Raw genomic sequence first — 17,798 nt, 5'->3', positions numbered from 1 at the left:
ATAATAGATATTAATTGCTGAAGAGTACAGTGATTTGACATGTAGCCACAAAAATTTATATTCATTTCCTGAGAATATCTTCATGACAGAGACATAATATTTTATCCTCAGGCAATAACGGGGCCAAGACTGGAATTTTACGACTTGGTCGTCGGCTGGCCTGGATCAGTCCATGACAGCAGAATTTTTGATAACAGCCGTGCACGAGTCCTCTACGAGACGAAGAGAGTTCCCGGGTTGCTACTGGGAGACGCAGGTTATCCCTGCATGTCATTTTTAATGACACCTCTGGCAGATGCCAACCCACCAAATACCCCAGAGGGCAGGTAAGTACAAGAGGGAACTTATACACCACAGCTTCTTTGATTGAAGGCAACACAAATGTACGAATGTCATCTCCTTTTGCTGCTGTTCTGCTCTGTAAACTCTTTACATCAAAGAGTGGATCCTCCATTTTTTTTGTTACCGAAACACTTAATTTTCCCATGCTTTTCCCATTTTTCTAATCAAATTCAACACAAATTCAACATTCAGACTTAATTCATTTGCCACCGGTTGACGGACACAGCCCCTGAAGATGACTTAATATTTCCCGAGGCGTGCAAATGTAATTAAAGCTTCATTAGTAGCTGCAATGGGGCCACTGAGAATGTAATGCGCAGACTGCTGTGCTCTTCAGTTTAGCACAGCTATACAAGTTTTTACTTCAAACTGCTCGTCTTTCACGCAGGTATCAGACGGCCCACATCAAAACCCGAAACAGTGTGGAGAGGGCTTTTGGAGTTTGGAAGCGCCGCTTTCCATGCTTAGATATGGGCCTCCAAAACTACCCTGAGCGCTCAGCAGTTATAATAGCTGCCTGCGGCGCCCTTCACAACCTCGCCGTTCTACGGAAGGACCCGGAGCCACCTGCTGTGGCCCTCCCCGTTATCCAGCAGCCACAGCCCAGCGTGCAACCCCAGCAGCTCCATGTGCCACCGCAGCCTTCTGCCAACACAGTGAATTGCTCTCATGTTCGGGTGGGGCTTATAGCCAGATCATTCCGTTAGGTGTCCTAATTACCTTCTCGGCAAATGTACACAATACTTTTCTAGTGTTAAAGAACCGTTACTTTTATGGTATTTGCATTGTTTTTGCCTATTTCTTTTTTCTATTTCTTATAGCAATTTAATGTCATCATCAGCTGAACTTCGTCCACGGGAGGACGAAGGCCTCTCCTGTATCTTTCCAATTAACCCTGTCCTGTGTCAGCTGCGGCCGCCTTGTTGTGGCAGAATTCCTTATCTCATTAGCCCACCTACTTTCTGCCGCCTTCTCCTATGCTTGCCTTCTTTTGGGATCCATTGTTACCAATGGCCCAACATTCATCTTGAATTCACATTACATGCCCTGCCCATGCCCATTTCTTCTTGATTCCATCTAGGATGTCACCAACTCTCATTTATTCCCTCATTCATTCTGCATTTTAACCACTACATTTATCATTTTCCTTTTTGTAGTTCTGCACTGTATCGGCCCCATAGGTTAAAGGCTTTGCCCCACAAGATATGGCTGTTGAAGAATACTAGTAAACTGCCATTCATGGCTGGAGAGTGCCTGCCAAATGCGCTGCACCATCATTCTTATTATCCTAGTTAGTTTACACGTGTGGTGCAGATCTGTGGTCACTATGCTCTAAATAGATGCATTTACCTTACAACTTTCAATGCTTTGCTGCCTCTCGTGGGCTGTTCCGTTCCGAGTGTTAACATTACTGGAGATGTCAATATTATTTTTACAACCACCGTTCTGCTTCCTTTGCTTGTCTTCGATCATGCTTGGAAGTTTGTCCTTAGCTACTTAGCAGTGAAATATTTTTAGAAAATCTCAGAATATCGAGGCATTCGCCATTAAATTTCATCTACAGTTGCTTCCTCTCTAGTTCTCTGTAAATATCCTGGAAGCACGTGGCAAATAGTACTGGAGATGTGTCTCCCTGCGTGACACCCTTCACAACTAGTATTTTGTCAATTTCCTTGTGAACGACTATGGCACTCTCAAATTTCGGCCAACGACAGATTTCCTTTTGGCCGCTTTTAGGCTACCTCCCTTTTTTACTGATTGATCTTTTCCATATTATATTTCTTTGTGCTGTTTATACATGTGCAGTGTGTTAAATAAAGAACATTGTTTTTAAGAAACTGAAGGAATGAGCATATACTGTACGACTGCATCAAAATAACGACAGTGTTTGTAATTATACACAGAAGTGTTCCCAGACAAATATGTACAACTAAATTTTATTTTTCCATTTAGCGCTGCATTGCTTCTAACTGCTTTTTCCGAATTTGAATGTCGAGAGAAAGCAGCTTGCGCTGCATTTTGACTTTTAGCCGCTGCTCAGCCAGCTGGCTCCTGCGGAGTTGCACATCGAGTTGGTGCAGCTCTTCCTTGCGCCGCTCCTCAGCTTCAATAGCCGTAATTCTGGCGGCTAGTTCAGGAGCCAGCGTCCGCTCTACCGCAGCAACACGGGGGCCACCTGCCCTCGTGCGAGCAGTTTGTGTTGGTGGGATGCCTTCAGATGAGCTCTGATTTGGCACGACCACTGTTCGTCTGCTTGCGTTGAGGCACTCTTCCTGAACAGGAAGTTCATCCTCGTTTATGGGTCGGCTGTTCAGCAATGGTGACTGTGCAGGAACATCATCTGTAAAAACATGTGCATACATACAATGCCTTCATGAGAACTCTGCAATGCTGTGACAATATTGGTGGACTCTTATGCTTACATACAGACTACTGTGATATGACACGCAAAGAACAAATAAGACCATGAATAGAGGCTATTCAGACCATAACAGAGAACCAAAAACATCCTTTACATGGTCACGACTATTGTAGACATCTAAAAATAAACTTATCAACATATATGTGACGTCATGAAAAATGGACCCAGCAGGAGCCCGTCAAGAAGTACTAATAAATATGTGGCCCCGCTTGCTTGAGCACATGCACATACAACGAGCAGAAAATAACTAACGTCTGCTGCAGTGCCGCTCGATCGCTGAGCACCAGTTGCGGATTGAATCAGGGATGCTGCGGCCACATATCGATAGGTGCGAGATGTGTAAATGCCTGTGTAATGCGGCATGCGGCATGTAATGTGGGCGCTAAAGAATCCCTTGCAGTTGAAATTAATCCATAGCCCTCCCCGACAAAGTCTTTCTCAGCCCAGGCGCAGGTTTTGGACTTGATGCACGAGGAAAACTAACCGTGACAGTTGTAACTAGTATTTAAAGAGGGCAGCCTTATTTACTGGAAAAGTCACCTTGGCTTGTTTCGTTGCCATTTACCATGGCCTCTAATAGTGCAGCAGGTGGCAGGGACAGCACTGCCTCGCCGACGTGGGCTCCGTCACTGTCAAATGGGTTTGGCAGTCTTGTTGCCATATGGTCAGCAACTGCGCCAACCAGTTCCGTAGCCGGACTCATTGGCCGGCATTCGAGAGTACCACCACCTGCACCAAAATTCTTAATTGTGCATCTCCCACAGCACCATCCGTGCAGTGAAACACACTGAAGTGAGGTGTATATTGCACGCAGCATGCAATGCTTGAAAAAAAAAAGCTAACCAGAACAGCACAAACCAGCAATGTATTGCTCAAAAGTAGTTCGAAGATTTTTCACATTAAGAAAAATTAGAAGATTGCACATACATCTGCTTATGAGCGGAAATTCGAAAGCCTGTTTCCTCTCTTTCTTCCTCTCTTTCTCCCTCCGTTATATCTTGAAAAAAAAAAGCTAACCAGAACAGCACAAACCAGCAATGTATTGCTCAAAAGTAGTTCGAAGATTTTTCACATTAAGAAAAATTAGAAGATTGCACATACATCTGCTTATGAGCGGAAATTCGAAAGCCTTTCTGTTTCCTCTCTTTCTCCCTCCGTTATTGTAACTTTTTATTTTGTTTTCGTTACTAGAAATTGTTTTTATTTCAGTTAATTTTTCTTTTTGTTTTTTATTACTTGTTTTCATTTTTTAACTTCAGTTTTTTATACTAAGTAAGCCTTCTCGTGCATTTACATCGTTTTTCATCGAATCAGTCACACAAAACCTGCTTCAAAGACAGCATTTATTTTCATTATTTCAACTTAATTAACTAATTACAATTAATCAAAAAACTTTGCCCATTTCAAGATCTACTCGCACACTGCCTAACTCAAACTTTTGCATATTTATCTCCACAGAACGACATAATTGCGCGGACAGAATTTGCGGACACGTTTTGCTGAGGTGACGTAACCATATAATTTTTTCGCATTAGTAAGAAATAACGTCAAATTGTTAGGATTAAGATGATGCCTGGAGATGAAACGTGCGAACATGCAGGAAAATGTATGGGACAGTTTTTTAATGTAAAACTGTTTCGCTCACCTGTCCGAAAGATTTCCCTATTTTCTTCGGACTTCTTCCAGCGGCACTTCATATTGTCCCACAGTTTCCGTAACTGTGCTACACACACAGTGCGTGTGCCGGCCAAGCTATTATACTCTTCGCAAAGTTGAGCCCAGGCTTCGTCCTTTGCCATTTTCGAGGTGTCGTCTGTTCGCTTGTTTTCGACAACGTCCCGATACTTCGCCATTATGTTTCTTAACACGAGGCGTTCATCTGCGGTGAAAATGAACCGCGGAACTGCGGGCCGTTTCTTGGCGCGCTGGGAAGCGTCCGAAGCAGATGCCGACGGTGTCGTATCGAAGTCCGATACCTCATCATGGTCGAACATTGTGCACGCAAAAAAAAGGAAGGGCAGATACAAAAACACCTAAACACACACGAACAGTCGAACACGTGCAAGCACAAACACTGCAACAAAGCTGCACGAAGCGAGTCGGGAGCACAACAGACGAGAAACACGCGGCGAGCAAGGGGAAAAAGGGAAGAGGGACCGTAACAAAAATGCCGCGCCGGGCAGCTGCGACTGCTGCAGTTGCCAGACAGGTAAAGAAAACTGGTTATTTCTTCTAAAAGTACACGTTTTTTTATAGAAAAACAAAAAATATGCAGTTTATTTGTTTTTAACTTGCAGTTTACTGCTAAAATAGACAAAAGGATTTCTATATTATCAATTAGGTGGTGTTCTGTTTGCAGGAATTTACAATACTCTCAACACCAGCAGTTTCTTTCTCGTCCTCGAAAGCACTGGAGTGGAGGAGGGCAACTCGGCCAGCTCCTCGATGGAGGAATGTCCGAGGTGTGTTCAAGAAGCGCGACTGCTCCTCGGGCCGAGGATGAGCGCTCTCCTCCACTCCCAGGAGTGGAGGCGCAGCGTCCAGTGGAGGGTTGTTTGTGAATACGGCGGTAAGCCTGTCATGCAGCAAGCTTAAGCAAATTAAGTTGGACACCACTTCGATAGCTTTGTTTATCAGGTATAACAGGTTTCATCTAAAACTACACAAATATAAGGTATTCCAGGGATGCTTGAACGGCTTTCTGTGTGCACCTATACACACACATTTACCGCCGTATTCACAAACAACCCTCCACTGGACGCTGCGCCTCCACTCCTGGGAGTGGAGGAGAGCGCTCATCCTCGGCCCGAGGAGCAGTCGCGCTTCTTGAACACACCTCGGACATTCCTCCATCGAGGAGCTGGCCGAGTTGCCCTCCTCCACTCCAGTGCTTTCGAGGACGAGAAAGAAACTGCTGGTGTTGAGAGTATTGTAAATTCCTGCAAACAGAACACCACCTAATTGATAATATAGAAATCCTTTTGTCTATTTTAGCAGTAAACTGCAAGTTAAAAACAAATAAACTGCATATTTTTTGTTTTTCTATAAAAAAACGTGTACTTTTAGAAGAAATAACCAGTTTTCTTTACCTGTCTGGCAACTGCAGCAGTCGCAGCTGCCCGGCGCGGCATTTTTGTTACGGTCCCTCTTCCCTTTTTTTCCTTGCTCGCCGCGTGTTTCTCGTCTGTTGTGCTCCCGACTCGCTTCGTGCAGCTTTGTTGCAGTGTTTGTGCTTGCACGTGTTCGACTGTTCGTGTGTGTTTAGGTGTTTTTGTATCTGCCCTTCCTTTTTTTTGCGTGCACAATGTTCGACCATGATGAGGTATCGGACTTCGATACGACACCGTCGGCATCTGCTTCGGACGCTTCCCAGCGCGCCAAGAAACGGCCCGCAGTTCCGCGGTTCATTTTCACCGCAGATGAACGCCTCGTGTTAAGAAACATAATGGCGAAGTATCGGGACGTTGTCGAAAACAAGCGAACAGATGACACCTCGAAAATGGCAAAGGACGAAGCCTGGGCTCAACTTTGCGAAGAGTATAATAGCTTGGCCGGCACACGCACTGTGTGTGTAGCACAGTTACGGAAACTGTGGGACAATATGAAGTGACGCTGGAAGAAGTCCGAAGAAAATAGGGAAATCTTTCGGACAGGTGAGCGAAACAGTTTTACATTAAAAAACTGTCCCATACATTTTCCTGCATGTTCGCACGTTTCATCTCCAGGCATCATCTTAATCCTAACAATTTGACGTTATTTCTTACTAATGCGAAAAAATTATATGGTTACGTCACCTCAGCAAAACGTGTCCGCAAATTCTGTCCGCGCAATTATGTCGTTCTGTGGAGATAAATATGCAAAAGTTTGAGTTAGGCAGTGTGCGAGTAGATCTTGAAATGGGCAAAGTTTTTTGATTAATTGTAATTAGTTAATTAAGTTGAAATAATGAAAATAAATGCTGTCTTTGAAGCAGGTTTTGTGTGACTGATTCGATGAAAAACGATGTAAATGCACGAGAAGGCTTACTTAGTATAAAAAACTGAAGTTAAAAAATGAAAACAAGTAATAAAAAACAAAAAGAAAAATTAACTGAAATAAAAACAATTTCTAGTAACGAAAACAAAATAAAAAGTTACAATAACGGAGGGAGAAAGAGAGGAAACAGAAAGGCTTTCGAATTTCCGCTCATAAGCAGATGTATGTGCAATCTTCTAATTTTTCTTAATGTGAAAAATCTTCGAACTATTTTTGAGCAATACATTGCTGGTTTGTGCTGTTCTGGTTAGCTTTTTTTTTTCAAGATATAACGGAGGGAGAAAGAGAGGAAGAAAGAGAGGAAACAGGCTTTCGAATTTCCGCTCATAAGCAGATGTATGTGCAATCTTCTAATTTTTCTTAATGTGAAAAATCTTCGAACTACTTTTGAGCAATACATTGCTGGTTTGTGCTGTTCTGGTTAGCTTTTTTTTTTTCAAGCATTGCATGCTGCGTACAATATACACCTCACTTCAGTGTGTTTCACTGCACGGATGGTGCTGTGGGAGATGCACAATTAAGAATTTTGGTGCAGGTGGTGGTACTCTCGAATGCCGGCCAATGAGTCCGGCTACGGAACTGGTTGGCGCAGTTGCTGACCATATGGCAACAAGACTGCCAAACCCATTTGACAGTGACGGAGCCCACGTCGGCGAGGCAGTGCTGTCCCTGCCACCTGCTGCACTATTAGAGGCCATGGTAAATGGCAACGAAACAAGCCAAGGTGACTTTTCCAGTAAATAAGGCTGCCCTCTTTAAATACTAGTTACAACTGTCACGGTTAGTTTTCCTCGTGCATCAAGTCCAAAACCTGCGCCTGGGCTGAGAAAGACTTTGTCGGGGAGGGCTATGGATTAATTTCAACTGCAAGGGATTCTTTAGCGCCCACATTACATGCCGCATGCCGCATTACACAGGCATTTACACATCTCGCACCTATCGATATGTGGCCGCAGCATCCCTGATTCAATCCGCAACTGGTGCTCAGCGATCGAGCGGCACTGCAGCAGACGTTAGTTATTTTCTGCTCGTTGTATGTGCATGTGCTCAAGCAAGCGGGGCCACATATTTATTAGTACTTCTTGACGGGCTCCTGCTGGGTCCATTTTTCATGACGTCACATATATGTTGATAAGTTTATTTTTAGATGTCTACAATAGTCGTGACCATGTAAAGGATGTTTTTGGTTCTCTGTTATGGTCTGAATAGCCTCTATTCATGGTCTTATTTGTTCTTTGCGTGTCATATCACAGTAGTCTGTATGTAGGCATAAGAGTCCACCAATATTGTCACAGCATTGCAGAGTTCTCATGAAGGCATTGTATGTATGCACATGTTTTTACAGATGATGTTCCTGCACAGTCACCATTGCTGAACAGCCGACCCATAAACGAGGATGAACTTCCTGTTCAGGAAGAGTGCCTCAACGCAAGCAGACGAACAGTGGTCGTGCCAAATCAGAGCTCATCTGAAGGCATCCCACCAACACAAACTGCTCGCACGAGGGCAGGTGGCCCCCGTGTTGCTGCGGTAGAGCGGACGCTGGCTCCTGAACTAGCCGCCAGAATTACGGCTATTGAAGCTGAGGAGCGGCGCAAGGAAGAGCTGCACCAACTCGATGTGCAACTCCGCAGGAGCCAGCTGGCTGAGCAGCGGCTAAAAGTCAAAATGCAGCGCAAGCTGCTTTCTCTCGACATTCAAATTCGGAAAAAGCAGTTAGAAGCAATGCAGCGCTAAATGGAAAAATAAAGTTTAGTTGTACATATTTGTCTGGGAACACTTCTGTGTATAATTACAAACACTGTCGTTATTTTGATGCAGTCGTACAGTATATGCTCATTCCTTCAGTTTCTTAAAAACAATGTTCTTTATTTAACACACTGCACATGTATAAACAGCACAAAGAAATATAATATGGAAAAGATCAATCAGTAAAAAAGGGAGGTAGCCTAAAAGCGGCCAAAAGGAAATCTGTCGTTGGCCGAAATTGGAGAGTGCCATAGTCGTTCACAAGGAAATTGACAAAATACTAGTTGTGAAGGGTGTCACGCAGGGAGACACGTCTCCAGTACTATTTGCCACGTGCTTCCAGGATATTTACAGAGAACTAGAGAGGAAGCAACTGTAGATGAAATTTAATGGCGAATGCCTCGATATTCTGAGATTTTCTAAAAATATTTCACTGCTAAGTAGCTAAGGACAAACTTCCAAGCATGATCGAAGACAAGCAAAGGAAGCAGAACGGTGGTTGTAAAAATAATATTGACATCTCCAGTAATGTTAACACTCGGAACGGAACAGCCCACGAGAGGCAGCAAAGCATTGAAAGTTGTAAGGTAAATGCATCTATTTAGAGCATAGTGACCACAGATCTGCATCACACGTGTAAACTAACTAGGATAATAAGAATGATGGTGCAGCGCATTTGGCAGGCACTCTCCAGCCATGAATGGCAGTTTACTAGTATTCTTCAACAGCCATATCTTGTGGGGCAAAGCCTATAACCTATGGGGCCGATACAGTGCAGAACTACAAAAAGGAAAATGATAAATGTAGTGGTTAAAATGCAGAATGAATGAGGGAATAAATGAGAGTTGGTGACATCCTAGATGGAATCAAGAAGAAATGGGCATGGGCAGGGCACGTAATGTGAATTCAAGATGAATGTTGGGCCATTGGTAACAATGGATCCCAAAAGAAGGCAAGCATAGGAGAAGGCGGCAGAAAGTAGGTGGGCTAATGAGATAAGGAATTCTGCCACAACAAGGCGGCCGCAGCTGACACAGGACAGGGTTAATTGGAAAGATACAGGAGAGGCCTTCGTCCTCCCGTGGACGAAGTTCAGCTGATGATGACATTAAATTGCTATAAGAAATAGAAAAAAGAAATAGGCAAAAACAATGCAAATACCATAAAAGTAACGGTTCTTTAACACTAGAAAAGTATTGTGTACATTTGCCGAGAAGGTAATTAGGACACCTAACGGAATGATCTGGCTATAAGCCCCACCCGAACATGAGAGCAATTCACTGTGTTGGCAGAAGGCTGCGGTGGCACATGGAGCTGCTGGGGTTGCACGCTGGGCTGTGGCTGCTGGATAACGGGGAGGGCCACAGCAGGTGGCTCCGGGTCCTTCCGTAGAACGGCGAGGTTGTGAAGGGCGCCGCAGGCAGCTATTATAACTGCTGAGCGCTCAGGGTAGTTTTGGAGGCCCATATCTAAGCATGGAAAGCGGCGCTTCCAAACTCCAAAAGCCCTCTCCACACTGTTTCGGGTTTTGATGTGGGCCGTCTGATACCTGCGTGAAAGACGAGCAGTTTGAAGTAAAAACTTGTATAGCTGTGCTAAACTGAAGAGCACAGCAGTCTGCGCATTACATTCTCAGTGGCCCCATTGCAGCTACTAATGAAGCTTTAATTACATTTGCACGCCTCGGGAAATATTAAGTCATCTTCAGGGGCTGTGTCCGTCAACCGGTGGCAAATGTATTAAGTCTGAATGTTGAATTTGTGTTGAATTTGATTAGAAAAATGGGAAAAGCATGGGAAAATTAAGTGTTTCGGTAACAAAAAAAATGGAGGATCCACTCTTTGATGTAAAGAGTTTACAGAGCAGAACAGCAGCAAAAGGAGATGACATTCGTACATTTGTGTTGCCTTCAATCAAAGAAGCTGTGGTGTATAAGTTCCCTCTTGTACTTACCTGCCCTCTGGGGTATTTGGTGGGTTGGCATCTGCCAGAGGTGTCATTAAAAATGACATGCAGGGATAACCTGCGTCTCCCAGTAGCAACCCGGGAACTCTCTTCGTCTCGTAGAGGACTCGTGCACGGCTGTTATAAAAAATTCTGCTGTCATGGACTGATCCAGGCCAGCCGACGACCAAGTCGTAAAATTCCAGTCTTGGCCCCGTTATTGCCTGAGGATAAAATATTATGTCTCTGTCATGAAGATATTCTCAGGAAATGAATATAAATTTTTGTGGCTACATGTCAAATCACTGTACTCTTCAGCAATTAATATCTATTATATAGCTTAGGTTCTATGTTTTACAAGCAACAAGAGCCAGAAAAATTAGCACATTGATTAAAACGGCGCAAATTGTTTGCTTGCAATGCGAGTGAAAATTTGGTGCTTCATGTAACAGGAACGCTAGGTAACATACACGGTATTTATTAATTTTTACCCTCAAGGTCATGCAGGCAGAAAGAAATGTAAAACAAGCAACGTGAAAAACAAATGACTCCTCCTACATATACAATGTTAGCTAAGAAATAGAGAACAAATTTATTAGTGGATACAGAAGTGCGCAAGCCAAATTATTGAGGCATAACTAAAATATTGTACAAAAATATACCTGCATCACTGATATATTGATAGCACAAGTCGCTTTGCACATAAATGGAGTTTGCGTATACTTAGAAACAATAATTGAACCAGACCCTCCAATCTTGAAAAGTGATGCAGTGCAGGTTCAAAGCACTGCAAGAGATCGATTCTTTTTTTGCTCAATGTTTACATGAACATTATTTGAATAAGACGACAGCTATGATGGGCAATGTGAAGGAAAGCAGCCCTTATGTTTGTTCTAAATATCAACACGCGTTAATATGATATAATGTCACCTAGATCGCGATAAAGTTTTGCAAAAAGAAAAATGGGCTCACCTGCACATTGATCGAAAAGTAACCTTTTCGGTTGCGGAATACTTCTCCGAGTTGACCGCCAGGAGACTTGATTCGGATGTGGGTGCAGTCTATGCACCCAGTCACCCCAGGGAAACGGCCAAGGCGGTAGAAGGCCGTCGTATCCGCTTGGAACTCGGCCGCTGTAGCAGGGAACTTCACAGTTCGCGGGAACAGATGTGCCGCGATCAGCGTTGATATTCGTTCCACTGCACGGCACACCGTCGGTTGCGAAACATTTATCAAGTCACCGGTGACGACTTGGAATGTTCCACTTCCATAAAATCGCAGCGCAACGGCCAGCTGAAGCATCGGTGGCAGCGGGTGACCGCGATTGCTGACGCTTTCTTCCATGGGCAGGCACTTCAGGAGCTCTCGCACGGTGTCCTTCGTAAACCGGTACCGGGATAAAAACTCCCCATCGCTGAAATGCTCCAGCGGGTTTATTCTATCCCGCAAAGCCCGCCGTGGCACAACTGCAGCTTCGCTATCGTCGGCGCCATCGTGAAACAGTTCGTCCACACGTAGCAAATGTTCGGCGAACTCGGCGAGCGAGCCGGCAGCCATCTTGACACTGTTGAGGGGGGACGCTTCGGTTGAGGAGGCGTTCAAGGTAGCAACAGCGCCACCTCGAGATTTTGGAGGAAACCGTGGAGGAGTTCCTCCGTTCGAAGGCCGGTAGGAGTGGAGGAGGGTTTAAGAAGCACGAAACCGGCTTCGAGGAGCAACTCGAGTGAAATTTCAAGTGGAGGTCTGTTTAAGAATACAGGGGTTAGATGCTTATGTGCTACTAAACCCAACTCAGCAATATTTGTTTTGATTCTATTTTTGGTGCCTTCCTGTGCTAATAAAACACACTGCATGCTTACTTTATAACGTATGCTGGACAGCTCTGCACTGCTATGCCCCAAATAAGCATTCTTGAAATATTCTTCAGGCCGCCCCACTCTTCCTTCCTCGGACCCAAGTGCAGAACCTGTACTGGCCACACATGCATTGGTTTTCATGCTTGGTGGAATTGCATCAAGATGGAAGCAGACTGTCGCGTATCATTTCACAGGTAAGTAGCAGTTGGAAGTTAAAGTGAATTTTCATGTAAAGTTGGGAACAACACAATGTTTTCACTTTTCATATGTGCATAACTGCAGGGACTGTTTGGCCAATTCCTAAAGAGTTGCATGCCGGTGATGTGTAACATGGAGTGGCAACGTTCCTCCTAGAATCTTTACTGAACTGCCTACTTTTTCTTGGATGGTAGCGAGTCAATGCACAGGGCAGGTTTACAGAAAGTGCAGTTGATGTTGGTTAAGACCACCTAGTGTCGCAGGCAATGACAACCCACAAAATAAAGCCGAAATGAGTTGTCCGTACTGTATAGACTGTTACATAGGTATACGAAGTGATGTCTCGCACAACTAAAGCAGCATCCTTGGCACGACTACTGGTGACATGTTATCGCTGGTACTTAGTTTACTTGCTTGCTAAACCTCCTAAGCGGCTGATGAGTGAACGAAGATAGCATGAAAAAATGAAGCAAGGCTTCAAGAAAGTGGTTATCGACTTGGCCTTGTGCCCTGCCATGTTGCCTGTGTGCCAGCCAAGTGTGGAGCGGGTGAGAGGCACCACTAATAGCAGCACAATGCAATAAATGCAGCATCAGTATGCATATCCCTATGAGTAAAATGTGCAAAAAATAAATGAAAGGTTTCAGCATTTTATTTTCATTTCAGCTGAATCCTTTGATGCAGCCAAAGTACTGGACTTGCTATTTGAAATCATCAGGCGCTGTGAAAGCATCGGCCTATCGGTGGACTGCATTACATCAGATATGGGTGGAGGAAATCAAGCCATCTGGAGGCTGCGTGGAATCATGGCCACTAAGTATGGTCGTCCAAGGACCACCTGCCCCCATCCATGTGGAAACAACCAAAGCCTCCATTTCCTTGCGGACGCACCCCACCTGCTGAAGAACTTGCGCGGGCACCTGGTTCGGCAACAAAAAATCTTTCTAGACGACGACACGGTGCGGAAGAACAAGTTGCCATCCAATGAGGTAAGTTGCTGTATAAGTCTCACACCGTCTTTTATTGCTGTTCACCACACAGCGTGCACAATGGATTTTAATTATTTGAAAAATGTTGTGACTTTTGCATCTGCAATGAAGTGTGATGCATACTTCAGTGTGATGCATGTATAGGATTCAGCTCAAATAAATACAAATATGGTTTTACAGTTTTATTGATTTATTCAGATAACTCAAGAGTCCCTTTGTGAGGGCATTACATGAGAGGCAAGCACCTGCAAACATACAAAATGCTACATTAGCCTACACATGTAAATCAACAATGATCATTTGCTTCTTCTGCAGGTCTCCATCAAGTACCTAGAGCAGCTATGCGAGATTGACGAGAAGCATAGCCTGAAGCTTGCTCCACGCCTGAAGTTAAAACATTTAAATCCAAGTCATTATGAAAAAATGAATGTAGGCACAGCATATGCTGTATTTAACCATGCAGTAGCATCTGCCCTACGGCTTCTGGTCGAGCAGGGCAAAATAGACGAAGAGGCCCTAGCGACAGCATGGTTTGTGGACCAGGTGTTCAAGTGGTTTTCCCTCATGACATCTCGAACGCCAACTATGGCGTTGAGTGACCTCTGCTCTGAAAAGGGAAAGGAAGCTGTGACCTTCCTGAATGACTTCATGGAGGTCTTCAGGAACCTCCGCATCATTGACAAAGCAAAGACGAATGCAACATGGAAGCCTATCCAGGCCGGCATAATAATAACAACTACAACTGCACTGAACTTACGTGAACTGTATGTGCAAAGCAAGAATTTGAAATCTCTGCTATTGAGTCGCCTCTGCCAAGACGCACTCGAGAACCTATTTAGCACGATAAGAGTTAAGTCGCCCGTGCCCAGGGCACGGGAATTCAAGTATACTTTGAGAGTCATTGTCCTGGCACAATTTTTCAAGCCAAGCAGGCATGGCTCTTACGACATTGATGACTCTGTTCAGATAACAGATTTTCTTTCCTCCCGACCTGACTTGGCTGAAGAACTAGGGAATATAAATATGCCAGAGGAAGTAGGAGACCTTGAGCCTGAAGAACAGCAGTCTCTAGAGTATGTCGCTGGTTATGTAGCACGCAACATTATGAAAAAGCACAAGCTCTGTGAGAGCTGCACAGCTTTATTGGCTCAGCCGGCAAAGAATTAAAACAGGTTTTTGGCACTCAAGAACTACGTTCCAGACAAGCAATCTCTTTGCACACCATCTGAAAATGTTATGCACCTCATAGAGTGTGTGGAGACATACTTCACGGAGAATGAAGAGTCTCTTGTCATGGGAAAAGCCAACATTGATCAAGTCAGAACCCTCATTGCAGCCGTGGAGCCCACGTTCACTGTTTTTCCTGTATGTCACAATGTTGCAGACAAAGTTGTGCGTAATTTTTGTTGTGTAGGCTGCGCTTTGCACTGCGTGCTAAAAATGAAATGCTGCAAAGGAAAGCAGCACAGAACTCTAAGTGCGGATCAAAAAGTGTTGGCATGCGTGCAGCTGTTTCAACTGTAAAGTGAGCTGTAACTTTCAGAATGGTCTAGCTCTTCAAGCATAAATTCTGTGTCCATATCAGTACGTTGTTGCACTGTGCTAAGAATCGACAGCGGGGTACCATTATTCCACGTTTTGTATGTCTCAGGCTGAAAAGGATGACGTGTTTTTTGTAATATGGGCTTGTCACTGTCTTTAGTACCCTTAAAGGTCTATAGACACCACATCTTTGCTTGCATGTTTTCTTGTTTCAAACGATGCGTTAGACATTCGTATACATGGAGCAGCCTGTGGTATTCGTGTACAAATGCTAAATAATTTATAATTGAATTTCTTCTTGATGCTGTTCCAGTTTCACCAAACGACGACTGTGACATCAAGTTGATGGTCACTTGATCCACTAGAAAAACTGATATAATTCCTGACAGGTCATTTTTTGTCATTGCAGGTGGTCTTGAAAGAGGCTGGATTAAATGTTGTAGTGAATTGAAACTACACATCAGCGATTACATTAATTTTTAATGGATCACGTGACCAAAACATTAACTTGAAATGACAGGCGTAATTGGTTAATGAAACCAAAACAACATGACAGAAGAAATTCAATTATAAATTATTTAGCAGTTGTAGGCAAATACCACCCACTAACCCATGTATTCTAATGTCTAACGCATCGTTTGACAGAAGAAAACACGCAATAAAGTTAGGTGTTTATAGTCCTCTAACAACAATGGCCATGTGTGTTTGGTGTGAAATGTGTTTTGAATTTGGCCACATATGATGTTCCATGCTGAGTTCAGCCTCCAGGGTCAGGCAAAGAAGAAATTATTCCAGTTTGCAATATTTATTTATTTATTTCTGACTCGTGGCTCATCACTGCAAGCTGGTTCTGGTTTTTTTTTAAACCTGACCAAGTCTTTGTTAAGGGAGTCGGAAGGCACAGATATTGAATGACTGTGCCTCTGTGTCTAGTCTTTGTTAGCCATTCCACTAATGCTTAATTTGCTGCACTATGTGGGAAAAAATGCCTGCAGGAGTTTTGTGAGCTGAACCCAGTTAGTGCTGTTCATTGTTGCTGTTATTTTTTTTTGTATAGATGCTGTACGCATAGCATAGAATTTTTAAAATTTATTCAAGCAGTTTGATGCATTTGAAATGTTCTTGGATTGCATTGTTTAGGTGGGTTGTAAGCACACATTCATATTTGTGTGGTAGATGATGCTTTATATACTGTCATCTTGGCAAAATGTTAAGTGTATTTGAGAAGCTGTTCTGGCCCGTGCTTAGGATGAGAGTACTGGGTCACTCTGCTTATTATGGCTTGTATGTAAGGCTTTGTAGCTTCAAAAACTATTTTCTGTATTCTGCAGAAGGATGAAATCAGACTTTGCTGTGGTTTTGAGGAGGTACTGTGCAATCGGTGTTTTCTGGTGTTCATGCTCTTGCAGTTCCATTGTCATATGTACAAAATTTTATTTTTGTTCGTATGCACCAAGGGTGTCGCTGTTTGAGAGTTGGTACTTTTAAATTGTGTTTTCAGTACTAGGTAGCTGTTATTGTTATGTTGTACAGCAAACTCCACTTGCTGTTCAAGATGACTGCAGGGGTGATATGTGTTTCTAGTATTGCGTGTGCTGTTTGCAGTGCTTCTACTTTGTTTATTTACACTGGTGGTGTTAGCCTCCAGTGTGTTCCGTAGGTGAAGCAAACTTGTTTGCTTCTGGAGGTGAGGTCAGTGATGTATACTTTTGGAATGAGTGTTTGCTTGGAACATGCGGATGAAGAGGAACTGGCTCACCGGCATATTTTCTAAGAAACAAGGCTTGCGGGGAAGGTCCTGGCACCAGTCACCAGCGCCCGCTGTTGTGAGTTATAAGAGGGTTCCTTTCTTGTGTAATGCTGTGCCTTCCCAGTGGTGACAGATGAGGACCTCCGTTGGCTGAATATGTCTCTGTCGGTGCCATTCAGCTGCAGAGTAATGCAGAGTAGTTTGTTTATGACAAGGCAGACAATTTCATAGCTCAAACTGTATCTGCTGATCCCATGGGCTTTTTGAAAGCTTTTCACAGATAGCAAAGCATCCTCTGCAGTGCCATCAAAATTTAATGTATGAAAGAAATGCAGTTGCTTCCACTATTACTACTCTTTATTCTTTAGTCATTGATTACTCCACTTAACCCAAGGGCGCAACAGCAGGGGCATTCGGTTTACCTCACTGCCATTGTGATGATTGGCGCTGCAACTGAAACTAGTTTGCTAGCACAGTAATTACAGATCGTGATACGTTCCAAGCAACACATGCATTGAAGCTTAGTTAAAGCTGTCTTTATAAATACGAGAAAAGAAATCATAAAATTCATTAGGCTTCAGAACTTGTAGCTTCCGTACATGATGGATGTTACAGGCAGTTTGCTAGTCGGAAGGAGCAAAACTAAGCCATGCTTAATTTCTACTTCAGGTGTACCTCCACTTCCAAGTTTCTTCAGCATAAGCACGTTTGGCTTATGTGCCATAAAGAGAAAAAAGGCACTGTCACTCATTTACGTGCACTTTGTTACAGGTGACAAAGTGTCTTAGTTGACCCATTTTTGAAGTTTGCATGGTGTGCCTACTTCATGATCACATTTGAAGGAGAGGCTTTACTCAGAAACACAGGATGATGAAGGAAGAACGGGATGAGCTCTATTTGATAACCCCATTAAGGAAAGCAATGTGTCTAGCCACAACACTTAAACAGGAATGGTGAAAGCTTTGTGATTA

At 43.7% G+C, this 17,798-nt stretch overlaps 2 protein-coding genes across 2 annotated transcripts; one reads left to right on the top strand and one right to left on the bottom strand.

Moving 5' to 3' along the window:
• Nucleotides 1-2,291: 2,291 nt before the first annotated feature.
• Nucleotides 2,292-3,521, bottom strand: LOC144095615 (uncharacterized). The gene is made up of 2 exons (XM_077629287.1): nucleotides 3,305-3,521; nucleotides 2,292-2,683 (listed from the first exon to the last, which is right to left on the bottom strand). Exons 1-2 carry the CDS (start codon nucleotides 3,465-3,467, stop codon nucleotides 2,292-2,294), a joined length of 555 nt encoding a protein of 184 aa, XP_077485413.1. The 5' UTR covers nucleotides 3,468-3,521.
• A 3,785-nt stretch (nucleotides 3,522-7,306) lies between these two features.
• Nucleotides 7,307-8,536, top strand: LOC144095614 (uncharacterized). The gene is made up of 2 exons (XM_077629285.1): nucleotides 7,307-7,523; nucleotides 8,145-8,536. The coding sequence occupies exons 1-2, from the start codon at nucleotides 7,361-7,363 to the stop codon at nucleotides 8,534-8,536; spliced, it is 555 nt and encodes a 184-aa protein (XP_077485411.1). The 5' UTR covers nucleotides 7,307-7,360.
• Nucleotides 8,537-17,798: the final 9,262 nt, after the last annotated feature.

This window comes from Amblyomma americanum, chromosome 6 (genome assembly GCF_052857255.1).
Source record: "Amblyomma americanum isolate KBUSLIRL-KWMA chromosome 6, ASM5285725v1, whole genome shotgun sequence".
NCBI classification, from domain to species: Eukaryota; Metazoa; Arthropoda; class Arachnida; order Ixodida; family Ixodidae; genus Amblyomma; species Amblyomma americanum.
This window is presented reverse-complemented; position numbering and strand designations above follow the sequence as displayed.